This window comes from Rhamphochromis longiceps, linkage group LG23, assembly GCF_057381845.1.
Source record: "Rhamphochromis longiceps isolate RC_006_pf linkage group LG23, R_longiceps_female_GT1.1, whole genome shotgun sequence".
Taxonomy (NCBI): Eukaryota; Metazoa; Chordata; class Actinopteri; order Cichliformes; family Cichlidae; genus Rhamphochromis; species Rhamphochromis longiceps.
In genome coordinates, this window is record NC_140578.1 from 6,339,768 (window position 1) to 6,353,976 (window position 14,209).

Consider the following 14,209-nt stretch of genomic DNA (forward strand, 5'->3'; position numbering starts at 1 on the left):
TCAAATGTGTTTAACTATGAACTCAGAGTGCATCGCAGGATAAAAAGTTCAATAAAAAATTCTTCATACAAAAACATATAACCTGTCGTGTGTGCAAATGTGAGGGAACGTGCGTATGTCCATTTACAAACCACTTTATCACTAACCTGAGAAGAACAGAAAAAAAAGTTTCCCTCCTGCTCCTGCAAGTCAGAAATTGAGACGTGCACTGTAATCTAATCACAGATAAGGTTTTATGCAGGATCAGGACAAAGGGCACTCCTTTTTTATTCTTTGTCCATGAAAACCATGTGACAACATACTACATATATACTATGTATATTTGTGCTGATAATGTGACAATATATCTTAGCTATATAGCAAAAGAAACAGTAAAACCATGATTCCTGGTCATCGTTCATGTGACTTCCACTCAGAAGTATATGAAATTGCAGGATGAATTTACTAGATGACTTTTGTTACCACTGGGCAGTATTTACACTTTGAGTAGATGTAAGTTCAACAGCCTTGAACAAATTCATCCTGCAGAGCTGAGCAAATGGATTGTGTTTTGTAGCCCAGCTTGTTATGTAACCACCATATCACAAGAACCTTTGAACAGACAAGTATTAGTACTGTGCATCATAAACATTTGCATCAGATGAATATTTTATCAAGCATCAGGTTTATAAACCACTACCACTACTTTCTACCAGAAAGAATCACATCTCCAGATTGGAAAGAATCAGCTTTGTTTGAATTTAAAAAAAAAAAAAAAAAATGAATTTAACAATGTGGTTTTCCAACTTTTTACTGAGCAACGAGGGAGTTTTACTCTCCGTGTTTTTGCTCCTTCTGATCATGTACCACCTCAGAAACAAGAATCCAAGAGATTTTCCACCGGGACCATTCGCTTTACCTTTTATTGGGAATTTCCAGATTGTGGGAAAGAAACACCCACATATTTATTTCAACAAGGTACGGGTTCATGCTTGTATAATATCAGGGGGGTTCTAAGTATAGAGTGCAATTTAAAGTACTGCTTTGTTGTTTGCATGTATACTTGTGTGCTTCTGTCTGCATTGTTCAGTCATCAGGATCAAAACTTTTTGATTTTTGAGATTTTGATTTTGTACTGCAGCAAGATTTTTTGTTTTGTTTTGTTTTGTTTTTTACTGAAATACAGAAAGGAGAGAATACTTCAGAAACAACTCTAATAGATTATCAGAACAACTAACTATAGCTGCAGGGCTCGCAAAATTTCAAAATCCCTGGTAGCCCTTCAGGCAGGGACTCTTCAGTTTTTGGTAGCCCAAAATAAATTTAAGTAGCCCGAATAAAAAAGAGAGCAATTTTTTGATTGATGTTTTGTTTCCTGTTTTGTTTCCGTTACAATATTATACATTAATCAAAAAATTGTTGAAACACAAATGACAACATTGTATAAAAATTACAATCATCAACTCAAATACTTGATTCTAATTGAACAGACATTTCTTTGAACTTGTAAGAACTGTGTAGAACATGAATCAGTCTGTGTCAGATCCTGAATTTGAAATTTCCACGAGTAAGAGGTAAGTGGAACCAAGATAGGCCATTTGCTTTCTGAAGTTTGCAAAGACTGCTAAATTGTGCCAGTGGTAGTTCACTCTTTGCAACATAGTACGCTGTTCTAAACAGATTTTTCAGGTTTATTTTTAGTATGTTATTTGCAATTGGTGTTTGTTCTGGGAAAGATATTGCAGACTGAGCAATAATGCATTTCTTACATTTCTCATGGGTTCTAATGGGGGCCTTTCTTAAAATTACTGGTCCCAGTAACAAAGGCGCTTGTCGACTCAGAAATCGAGGGAAACCAACAACACACCCGGCAGAACATTATGTTATTTACACGGGTGCACATAAGTGGTCCGCATGTGGGCATTCGCTGTCAAAATAAAAGACGCGCACCAGATAAGAAGTTGCAACGCGCGTTTGCATCCATATAAAAGGCTCTGTTTTTGTCCACTAGAGTGGGATTTTCACGGCACATTCTGCACTACATCTCTGTGCATTCATCATGTGTTTGAAGGCAGCTCACCTCCTGCAACCACTTTTCCGAGAATATGCGGTTCTTTGTGATTCAGACTCCTTCTGACATTTCTTTGGAGGTGGAGGAACACCAAAGTAATTGCTTAAAGGAGCTTCTTCGACATCTTTAAGAGTTCTAAACAAATGTCTGTCCTCCTCCAGAAAATCTTATGTACGCAAATGCGCGTTGCAACTTCTTATCTTGCGCGCGTTTTTTATTTTGACAGCGAATGTGCACCTGTGGACCACTTATGTGCAGCCCTGGTTATTTAGCTCGTCATATTGCAGCCACGTATATTCTTTTGTCCATGAAACCATAAAGCTGCACTTTCTTTTTGCCTTATAGTCTGATTTGTCATAACTTTTCCGTTTTGTGGTAAGCTTTTCTTTGGCTGTATGTCTGTGAAGGTTCTCAGTCATCCAGGTCATCGTAGTCAAAGGAGCTTGCAAAGAAAAGCGTCTGGACTTCTTTAAGTTGCTTGAAGACGTTTCACCTCTCATCTGAGAAGCTTCTTCAGTTCTAAGGTCAAATGGTGGAGAGTCCCAGATATAAACCTAGTGGGAGTGACCCCCCACAGAGGGACAAAAGGACCCCCTGATGATCCTCTAATCGCCTGAGCCAAGGTGTGAAACTGGGCGTGGGTCCCAATCAGCCAGAGTTTCGGGTGTGTTCATTGTGAAACCTGGCCCCACCTTATCATGCGAATTCCTGAGGTCAGATGGCCCAGGATGTGAGTGGGCGTTAAGGTGTCTGGGAAGGGATCTCAAAACTGGATTATAGATGGCAGAGAGTTGGTGTCGTAAACCCCCGCCTTCTTTGGCTGTCACTTCTTCACCCTGACCTGTCTTATTTGGCTCAGCAGAACTAAAATATATATCCTGCTGCTTTTACACACGGACTCACATAAGCTCAGCGATTCTCTGCGCGATCAACCTCTCACATGTTTAAGCTTGCTGCGGAGATTTCACTTGTCATGTTTGCATAGTAAGCTAACGATTGATAAGACGATGTCAGAGGAATTGGTGCGCAAATTATCGTCGCACACCAATCAGTACTGTCGCTCTCTATGCACAGTTCACGCAATTGCAAAGTGGAAGCAAAAAACAAGCGCAAATTCAAACGATTTCAATATGTCACATATTGACAGTGGCTCATCGATGCCAATGACATAACTACCCAGCTACATTTCCGAAAGAATGCAAAAGCATTGACATATATTTTTCCTTCCTATGATACCCCAACGGGCAGGGCAGAGATAGATTTTGGTAGCCAGACTGGAAAAATTGCTAGCCCCGGGACGTCGGGCTAGCGATTTTGCGAGCCCTGAGTTGGTACTTAGTGCTAATAAGCAGATGTAGGTCTAAGCAATTTCTTCAAATATGGTCAAGCAAACAATTATGTGGAAAAACTGTGGATCCCAGAATTTTAATTATGTAAATTTATGTAAATTTCAGTCCACTTGAATTTCAACAGTGTAAAGTTTAGATTTAACTTTAATAAAAGGCATTCGCTAACTATTAGGTTGATTGAAATTTCTCATAGTCTCAAAGTGAATGGTTGCCTGTCTGTCTGTGTTAGCCCTGTGACAAACTTGCAACCAATCCTGGATGTACGTCTAGAAAATGGATGATAAGATGAAATATTGATTGATAGTCAGTATCCATGATTTCCAGCCTCTAATTACAGCACTTCCCACTAATTTCTTTCTGTAGATTACAAATGTTGTGGTATATCCTTCATGTTTGTTGTGTTTTTTGTAGCTGGCTGAAATCTACGGGAATGTGTTCAGTTTCTGCTTCGGCAGGGATAAAATGGTAATCGTCTCTGGATACAAGATGGTAAAAGAAGCTCTGGTAACACAAGCTGACAACTTTGTGGATCGACCATACAGCCCCATGGGCGACAGGTTTTATTCGGCAAACTCAGGTTTGGAAGTCACTATTTGATGTACCATTCAGTATTGAAATTATTCTCCATAGGTTGTTAAGTTCTTAAGTTGCTTGTGTGTATTGAGATGGTCTGTTCATGAGCAACGGTGGAAAATGGAAGGCACAGAGACGCTTCGCTTTGTCTACATTGCGAGACTTCGGCCTGGGGAAGAACCGCATGGAGCAGTGTATCTGTGAGGAGATCCAATACCTGCAGGAGGAGATAGAGCAGGAGAAAGGTGTTTTATATTAGGTGGAACATAAGCATACAATCCTGCACAAACAGTGCTAAAGCAAAGAATTTGTGCTTTCTTAACAATCGTCTATTTGTCTTCAGGTAAACTTTTTAGGCCAGCAGGCCTCTTCAACAATGCCGTGTCTAATATAGCGTGCCAGCTGGTGATGGGGAAAAGATTTGACTACAGTGACCACAACTTCCAGCTCATGCTGAAGAATCTGTCTGAGATTCTTCACCTGGAGGGCTCCATATGGGCTCAGGTATGTCACAATAATTTCCTTCTGTCACAAAAAGAATGAGAGACAGCACTGTGGCATGGGTGTTGGATTTCTTCTCTCTATCGTCCTTTGAATAACGCTTCCTCTCATCAAATCTCAAGCTCTATGAATCATTCCCCGGAGTGATGAAGCGTTTGCCAGGTCCACATAACAGATTGTTCAGCAATTTTGACAAAGTCAGAGAGTTCATCACTCAGGAGGTGAAAAGCCACAAGAAGGACCTGGATCACAACAATCCAAGAGACTACATCGACACTTTCCTCATCAAAATGGAGAATGTATGTGGACACTGCATTGCACAAACTGCACTCTACAAATTAGCAATTTGTGTTGTGTCTAATGTGACTTTTTAATTTGTTTGAACAGCTCAAAGAAACTGACCTGGGCTTCACTGAGACCAACCTGGTTTTGTGCTCTGCTGATCTTTTCCTGGCTGGAACAGAAACAACAGCCACCACTTTGCTGTGGGCTCTGGTTTTCTTGATCAGACATCCTGATATCCAGGGTGGGTATTGTACTGGGCTTCATCCGGAGCTTTAAAATAGTTGGAACATAACACTAGTAGCTCTAATACAATTTACTATAAATGCTAACAATAGCAAAAGCAGACCACATATACTACTAATGGAATGCTTTTTATTTGTGTTTAAAACTAATAGTTGGGAAAATGTAAATCCGAACCTGAAAATGGCGCGAGAGAAATTTGTTCCCCAGAATCATTAAAGTCTATTTTCTAGTTCTGTCAATGCAAACGCATCATCACGATTAACGTGATTAAAATTTTTACCACATTTACCCCCATCTGGAGCGCAGAATGTACAAACCTTGGACAAACTGCCCGAAATGCGTTGACAGAGACATTTTGGGGATTTTGAGTCATTCTGTGCTCCAGATGGGTAAAATATGTTAAAAAATTGTCATTGCATTAATCATAATGACAGATTAATTCACATTGACGCATTAACGTTGAAAGGCCTACAATTATATAACTTTTCTGGAAAACAGTGTTATTGTTCCTAAACATTTTAAAAACTTTTAAAAAAGTTCAAAACTTGAATATTAAGTCATTAAGTAAATTGAATGAAACAATTGCAAGATTACTAGCGTCAGTGCAAAGTTTTACAGCAATCCTTCCACAACTTTGACATATTTGTTAGACATGTCTAACATCCAACAACCAAAGTTTGTCAATGAGTTAACAGGTATTAAATAAAAGATACAAACTAAAAACAATCATCTTATGGGACTCAGTAGCTCCATAGAAGCTTGGGCTAGTTGAAGTTGAACTCTTTCAATTCTCCTTCACAGAGAAAGTCCAGGCAGAGATAGATAACGTGATTGGACAAACCCGCCAGCCTTCCATGGCTGACAGACCAAATCTGCCCTACACCGATGCCGTCATCCACGAGATTCAGAGGATGGGAAATATTGTTCCTCTCAATGCACTCAGAGTTGCTGCCAAGGATACAACCCTGGATGGTTACCACATACCCAAGGTGCATGCAATATACATTTTAAGCTTTGCATGTTTGTTCTGTCAGGTGTTGTTGTTAAAGTGCATCTTTTTGTTATCTTGTGGGGTTTTTTCTAGGGTACCAGTGTGTTGCCTGTACTCACCTCTGTGCTGTTTGACAAGACTGAATGGGAGACTCCAGACACCTTCAACCCAGGACACTTCCTGGATGCTGATGGGAAGTTTGTGAAGAGAGAAGCATTCCTACCTTTCTCTGCAGGTAAAACCCACAATGAGTGTTTTGTTTTAGCAAAACCTGAACAAGAAAAAAAACATCATCCATAGGTTGTAAACTTGCACGTGTATGTGTTTGTGAATTCTTCAGGGAAGCGTGTCTGTCTTGGCGAAAGCCTCGCCAAGATGGAGCTGTTCTTGTTTTTTGTCGGCTTGCTGCAGAAGTTCACTTTCTCTGTTCCTGATGGAGTGGAGCTGAGCACAGAGGGAGTTTACGGAGCTACACGTGTGCCTGAACCCTTCAAGGTTCACACCAAGACTCGCTGAATTACATTTGCTCATTTTCCATATAGCCAGTGTGTAATAGACAAGACTAAGTGAGATAATTTTCATTAAGGGTGGATTGTTTTTATTTTGTGGGAATAATGTTGATATTATTTTTCAGTATCAGTCTTCATCTGCTGTGTAATTGCTGCCTATTAAACTAACCTGTTCATTTTTTTCGTCTATTTTTGATGATTAATGTCATCAATCAAAACCTATTTATAGGTTCTATACAAAATGTATTTCATTAAAAAAGAAAGTTTTGATTATTTTGTTTTTATTGTTAATGTCATGTGTATGAACGTTTGTGGTAATAACATATTCACAGAAAATAATTGACTGATTTGTGTCATTAACTTTATTAAAGCCACAGGTTATGCAACCAAACATTTGGTACTATGCCTTACAATTAATGTTAACTCAAAATAGTACTTTCAAATGTAGTCAGCTCTTTTCACATATGCAAAACATCATTTCAGTTGAATTTTACCTTCAAAATCAACTTATAAAGAGATGGATGACCTTTTGCAGTGTCTCAGTATAATTCAGAATCAGAATCAGAGAGACTTTATTTATCCCCAACCCACGTAGCAGACAGATCTGGCCCGGATCTGGTGTCACGCCAGCATTGCTGGCTGACTTCTGGCATGGTAAGTGGTATTTCATCCAGATATGGACCAGGCCTGGCAATGATGGCACTGTTTATGTGATGGCATGCCATATCTGCCCCGATTATGGTTTGGTTTATGTGGCCCAGGCTCATAGAAAACAGGTCTGGCCCGGATCTGGCATCAAGCTGGCACTTCTGACCGAATGGTTTCATGGCAGAGTGTATCCAGATGTTGGTCAGCTCCGGCAATGATGGCACTATTTATTTATCACCTACTGATCGGAAGGTTAGTAGTTCAATCCCTGGGTCCTCCAGTCTGAACATTGAGAGTGCGAATGTGTATAGTTAGGAAGCACTCAGTTTAGAGAAAGTGTGTGATTGGGTGAATGTAGCATGTTGCATAGAGCACTATGAGTAATTCGGGAGAGTAGAAAAGCTCTATATAAGAATCAGTCCATTCACTGTCTGAACAGAGTTTCGTCATGTTACTTTTGCACTATTATGTTCCAGCACATGTTGTTATTACATGGCTTACATGGCTAAGGTACACATTAGGCTGACATCTGGGGCCAGAGCTGAAACTGTTCTGGGCCAGCACAGGGCCAGCACAGGGCCAGCAGTTTGTCTGCAACTGGCCTTGTGCTGGCTCATGTGTGGGCCACCTCTGGTAAACCAGATCTGGGCCACCATAGGGCCGTCATTCTTTGCGGTACGCAGGCCATGTGTAAGCACATTGTGTGTGACAGAACCAGGCCATACCAATTTTGCTATGTGGGATTATGTAAAATAGAAACATCATAAAAATGAAAATGAACACAAAGTAAAATGTACTGAAAAGAACATCAGTATGGCCATCATTATTTGCTTGGAAAGTCTAAAGTTCCATGGCTTTGAACAGCCAGAGAACGCAATGCCCAGCTTAGAATGACTAAAAGTAACTTCTTTTAACATTCTGTCATTCTGCTTCTATATCAAAAATCCACTAAAAATAGTCATTTGAAAAAAAATATTCGCCACTTTTCATCAGTTTGGGTTCCTCTGTTTATAGCAATTTTTAGAAAAGAACCCAATACCTTTGTCACTATACAGTTGTACAGTGAGATACAGAGCATCTCCTACTCATTGCAAACATGCTGGGAGGGTGGCTCTATATGCCGTAGTGCAGCTGCTGTACCATACTGTGATGCAGTAAGTTAGTAGGCTCTCAATGGGCGAGTGGTGGAAGGGTGAGCTGTAGTCCACAAAGAGCATTCTGGCGTAGCTCTGCCGCTGTTCTAGGTGACTCAGCACCGAGTGGAGGGTGATGGCATCTTCTTTGAATCTGTTTGCACGGTATGCAAACTGGTGGGGGTCGAATTCTGGGGGGAGGTAATCCTTGGTGTGCTGAAGGACTAGTCTCTCAAAGCATTTCATGATTACCGGTGTGAGGGCCACAGGGCAATAATAGTTCAGGCTGGTGATGGGAGACTTCTTTGGTACTGGGATGATTGTGGCTGATTTTAGACAGGATGGGATGGCTGCTTCATCCAGTGAGAGGTTGAAGATTCTGGTGGAGATGAGGGTGAGCTGGTGGGCACATGGTCTTAGCACTTTACCACGTATTCCGTCTGGACCGGCCACCTTCCTGGGATTCACTGCTAGGAACACACATCTGACATCGTGCTCCGTTACAGTGAATGGAGCGGTGCAGGAACCAGGTGAGGATGAGGATGGGAGCAGGGCTGAGGCAGATGAATGCTGCTGTTGTGGTGTTTCAAAGCGGGCGAAGAAGCTGTTTATTTCCTCTGCTAGCTGCACACTCAGGTTTTCTGTTTTCACAGTTCTGCCTCTGTGGTTTATGATGTCTGTTATTCCATGCCATGTGTTGTTGCTGGACAGGTGGGACCCCTTTTCAGGTCAGCTCGAGCAGACCTGTACAAAGCTCTGTCAACAGACCTACAGGGAGTGCAGAATTATTAGGCAAGTTGTATTTTTGAGGAATAATTTTATTATTGAACAACAACCATGTTCTCAATGAACCCAAAAAACTCATAATATCAAAGCTGAATGTTTTTGGAAGTAGTTTTTAGTTTGTTTTTAGTTTGAGCTATTTTAGGGGGATATCTGTGTGTGCAGGTGACTATTACTGTGCATAATTATTAGGCAACTTAACAAAAAACAAATATATACCCATTTCAATTATTTATTTTTACCAGTGAAACCAATATAACATCTCCACATTCACAAATATACATCTCTGACATTCAAAAACAAAACAAAAACAAATCAGCGACCAATATAGCCACCTTTCTTTGCAAGGACACTCAAAAGCCTGCCATCCATGGATTCTGTCAGTGTTTTGATCTGTTCACCATCAACATTGCGTGCAGCAGCAACCACAGCCTCCCAGACACTGTTCAGAGAGGTGTACTGCTTTCCCTCCTTGTAAATCTCACATTTGATGATGGACCACAGGTTCTCAATGGGGTTCAGATCAGGTGAACAAGGTGGCCATGTCATTAGTTTTTCTTCTTTTATACCCTTTCTTGCCAGCCACGCTGTGGAGTACTTGGACGCGTGTGATGGAGCATTGTCCTGCATGAAAATCATGTTTTTCTTGAAGGATGCAGACTTCTTCCTGTACCACTGCTTGAAGAAGGTGTCTTCCAGAAACTGGCAGTAGGACTGGGAGTTGAGCCTGACTCCATCCTCAATCCGAAAAGGCCCCACAAGCTCATCTTTGATGATACCAGCCCAAACCAGTACTCCACCTCCACCTTGCTGGCGTCTGAGTCGGACTGGAGCTCTCTGCCCTTTACCAATCCAGCCACGAAATTCCATCTGGCCCATCAAGACTCACTCTCATTTCATCAGTCCATAAAACCTTAGAAAAACCAGTCTTGAGATATTTCGTGGCCCAGTCTTGACATTTCAGCTTGTGTGTCTTGTTCAGTGGTGGTCGTCTTTCAGCCTTCCTTGAACTGAACATAAGTTCCCTGCAATTTCTGAAGAATATTACAGTAAATCTGGCTGAAACTTGGCCCAGACGTACAGCAGGTTTCCCGGAGGAGGGATGTGTTGAAAGTTGGACCTCAACTACTAAGGATGATTTTTAATGAATTTCTGAAATTTCCATAATTGTAGTGTATTGGCTGTATTAGATTGAATAGAAGTTTCCTTTAATTTCTGAGTAATTTTACAGTGAATCTGGCTGAAACTTGGCACACAGGTACAGTAGGTGTCCCAGAGAAGGAATCTGTTGAAAGTTGGACATCAACTACTCAGGATGATTTTTAACGAATTTTTGAAAATTGACATAATTCTATTGTATTGGCTGATTGCGTTGAATATAAGTTTCCTTTAATTTCTGAGGAATTTTACAGTGAATCTGGATGAAACCTGGCACACAGGTACAGTAGGTGTCCCAGAGAAGGAATCTGTTGAAAGTTGGACATCAACTACTCAGGATGTCTTTTAATGAATTTTTGAAATAAACATAATTGTAGTGTATTGACTGTATTGCACTGAATATGAGTTTACTGTGATTTCTGAGTAATATTACAGTAAATCTGGGTAAAACCTGGCCCAGAGGTAAAGTAGGTGTCCGACCGAGAAGAGGATTGTGTTGAAAGCTTGCCATCAACTTTTAAGAATGATTTTTAATGAATTTTTGAATATGCAACCAGACTGTCACGATGGCTGTATTGGGCTGTTCCATTGTAATTTGTGTGCGCGCGCGCGTGTGTGACTGTTCGCGCGCGCGCACGTGTGCGCGAGTCTAGGCTTTCAATCAGGATATAAAGCGAAAAGGCGCTACCGTAAAGACTGGTGTAAAAGCGCAAGGAAATTTATGCAGCGGATAAGAGGCGGCTGGCTTGACCGCGGCTCACAAATGACGGCTCACTTTACCGCGGTGTGCAAAGGTAATTATCCCCGACAGATTTGTTTCCACTGCTGGACGGAAACAATCTCTCTCTCTCTAATATATATATATATATATATATATATATATATATATATATATATATATATATATATATATATATATATATATATATATATATATATATATATATGTTGCCATATATGAACATATAGTTATAAGTGGACAGGCCTCGCCTGCATAAGAAATGGCTTATCAGACAATTGTCCCATTCAGTTTGAGGCAGTGAGAAAGAGGGGCTGAATATCGCCACCTGGGTTGGCTGGAAGACTGTTTACTTGGCCTAGCAGGGCGAAGGACACTGTCTCAGCTGAACTCTGGACACGCACACACATACATATACACTGATATGCACACACTCAAACCCCCATCCCTTTCCAAACGCCTTCGACGCTTATTCCCTTCCGATGCTGCACCCTTTACCCACCCCTGTTGCTTGTCATGTGTTTCTTTGGTGTATTAAGAGTTTTTTCATGTGCTATGTGCAGAGGTGTTTTTTTTTCTGTTCTCAAACTGATCTCCCTGCTGGAGCTCAGTCTGGGGGGAGCTTTTTTTCCCCTTACCTTTCCTCATGTGGTGCATTTTCGATTGTTATACCTCTCTGACCTGTCTTTCCCATGTGATGTTTTGTGTAATGTATGTATGGTCGGAGGGTAAGATGGAGCCGCCATTGCGTGCAATAGGTCGGCAGCCTTGTGAAATTTCCCCGTGTGGGACTAATAAAGGTATATCAAATCAAATATAAAATGGGCTGGACGTCCTAAGGAGCAACACAAATACAAAGCTTTTGTAAAACCCCTTAAATTAAAGTCTGTACTTCACATAATGATTATTTGATCTGTGGCTGTGCACAGAGGGAAATCTACAAAAATTGCATCTTTGTCCAATAAATTATGGACCTAACAATATTGTTCATGCTTGTGTTTTTTTGTAGCTGGCTGAAGTCTATGGGAACGTGTTCAGTTTCTGCTTCGGCAGGGATAAAATGGTAATGATCTCTGGATATAAGATGGTAAAAGAGGCTCTGGTGACGCAAGCTGACAACTTTGTGGATCGACCATACAGTGCCCTGGCTGACAGGTTTTACTCGGGACCCACAGGTTAAGAAATTATTCTCTATTTCCTCTCATTCAGTGCAGGAATTGTTTCCCAGTTATTAACTCCCACATCTGCATGTTTGTATTTAGAGGGTCTGTTCATGAGCAACGGTGGGAAATGGAAGGCACAGAGACGCTTTGCTTTGTCTACATTACGAGACTTCGGCCTGGGGAAGAACCGCATGGAACAGTGTATCTGTGAGGAGATCCGATACCTGCAGGAGGAGATAGAGCAGGAGAAAGGTGCTTTACATTAAGTGGAACATAAGCTCACAATCCTGCACAAGGGAGCAAAAAATTTACCTGTAACAATTGTCTCTTCTTCTTCTTCTTCTTCTTCTTCTTCTTCTTCTTCTTCTTCTTCTTCTTCTTCTTCAGGTAAACTTTTCAGTGCAGCAGGTCTCTTCAACAATGCTGTGTCTAATATAGTTTGCCAGCTGGTGATGGGGAAAAGATATGATTACAGTGACCACAACTTCCAGCTCATGCTGAAGTATCTGTCGGAGACTCTTCAGCTGGAGGGCTCTGTATGGGGTCAGGTAAGTGAATTTCAGAAAGTGAAAAAGGGACAGCAGTATGGCATGCGTGGGATTTGTCTTAATCATTTATAAATTTAACTTCCTCTCATCACCAGCTCTACGACTCTTTCCCTGGAGTGATGAAGCTTTTGCCAGGTCCTCATAACAAAATGTTCAGCTATTTCGACATAGTCAAAGATTTCATCGCTCAGGAGATAAAGAGCCACAAGGAGGACCTGGATCACAACAATCCAAGAGACTACATTGATGCTTTCCTTATCAAGATGGAGAATGTATGTGGACACTGCATTGCACAAACTGCACTCTACCAGTTACTGTGACTGTGTACTGTAACTTTTTCATTTGTCTGAACAGCTCAATGAATCTGACCTGGGCTTCACTGAGACCAACCTGGTTATGTGCTCTGCTGATCTTTTCCTGGCTGGAACAGAAACAACAGCCACCACTTTGCTGTGGGCTCTGGTTTTCTTGATCAGAAATCCTGATATTCAGGGTGGGTGACATGCTGGGCTTCATATGTTTTAAAGTAGCCAAAACATAAAGCCAGCAAAGGTAAACATTTCTCCCACAGTTAAAGCTGAACTCCTTTAATTCTCTTTCACAGAGAAAGTCCAGGCAGAGATAGATAACGTGATTGGACAAACCCGCCAGCCTTCCATGGCTGACAGACCAAATCTGCCCTACACCGATGCCGTCATCCACGAGATTCAGAGGATGGGAAATATTGTTCCTCTCAATGGACTCAGAATTGCCGCCAAGGATATAACTCTGGATGGTTACCACATACCTATGGTGCATGCAGTATACATTTTAAGCTTCACATATTTGTTCTGTCAGGTGTTGTTGTTAAAGTGCATCTTGTTGTTTTCTTGTCTATTTTTTCTAGGGTACCAGTGTGTTGCCTGTACTCACCTCTGTGCTGTTTGACAAGACTGAGTGGGAGACTCCAGACACCTTCAACCCAGGACACTTCCTGGATGCTGATGGGAAGTTTGTGAAGAGAGAAGCATTCCTACCTTTCTCTGCAGGTAAAACCCCACAATGAGTGTTTTGTTTTAGCACAACCTGAACAAGAAAAAAACATCATCCACAGGTTGTAAACCTGCACGTGTATGTGTTTGTGAATTCTTCAGGGAAGCGTATGTGTCTTGGTGAAAGCCTCGCCAAGATGGAGCTGTTCCTGTTTTTTGTCGGCTTGCTGCAGAAGTTCACTTTCTCTGTTCCTGATGGAGTGGAGCTGAGCACAGAGGGAGTTTCTGGAATTACACGTGTGCCTGAACCCTTCAAGGTTCACACCAAGACTCGCTGAATTATGAAAAATCTTTCCAGTTAACCAACATGTAACAGTCTAAGACTGTTAGCCGTCATTAAAGTAATTTGATAAATGTCTGTTTTTTGTTACCATGCGTAGGGGGTCATCACTGTATGATTGCTGCCTTTAAAATTGAGCGATTCATTTTTTTATCCGTACATTTTATTCAGTATGAACCAGTTATCTTCCCTTAACAATATTCCTTCAGTACCAGTATTATTAAG

At 41.2% G+C, this 14,209-nt stretch overlaps 3 protein-coding genes across 3 annotated transcripts; all 3 read left to right on the plus strand.

Moving 5' to 3' along the window:
- The first annotated feature begins 771 nt into the window (after window positions 1-771).
- On the plus strand, window positions 772-6,599 carry LOC146641127 (cytochrome P450 2J4-like). The gene is made up of 9 exons (XM_085398375.1): window positions 772-957; window positions 3,811-3,976; window positions 4,065-4,217; window positions 4,316-4,476; window positions 4,596-4,772; window positions 4,861-4,999; window positions 5,803-5,990; window positions 6,086-6,227; window positions 6,333-6,599. The coding sequence occupies exons 1-9, from the start codon at window positions 772-774 to the stop codon at window positions 6,506-6,508; spliced, it is 1,488 nt and encodes a 495-aa protein (XP_085254501.1). The 3' UTR covers window positions 6,509-6,599.
- A 727-nt stretch (window positions 6,600-7,326) lies between these two features.
- On the plus strand, window positions 7,327-12,993 carry LOC146641128 (cytochrome P450 2J5-like). The gene is made up of 5 exons (XM_085398116.1): window positions 7,327-7,401; window positions 11,972-12,137; window positions 12,225-12,377; window positions 12,513-12,673; window positions 12,769-12,993. Exons 1-5 carry the CDS (start codon window positions 7,327-7,329, stop codon window positions 12,991-12,993), a joined length of 780 nt encoding a protein of 259 aa, XP_085254242.1.
- A 48-nt stretch (window positions 12,994-13,041) lies between these two features.
- On the plus strand, window positions 13,042-14,006 carry LOC146641129 (cytochrome P450 2J2-like). The gene is made up of 4 exons (XM_085397868.1): window positions 13,042-13,166; window positions 13,278-13,465; window positions 13,560-13,701; window positions 13,807-14,006. Exons 1-4 carry the CDS (start codon window positions 13,070-13,072, stop codon window positions 13,980-13,982), a joined length of 603 nt encoding a protein of 200 aa, XP_085253994.1. The 5' UTR covers window positions 13,042-13,069; the 3' UTR covers window positions 13,983-14,006.
- The last annotated feature ends 203 nt before the right edge of the window (window positions 14,007-14,209 follow it).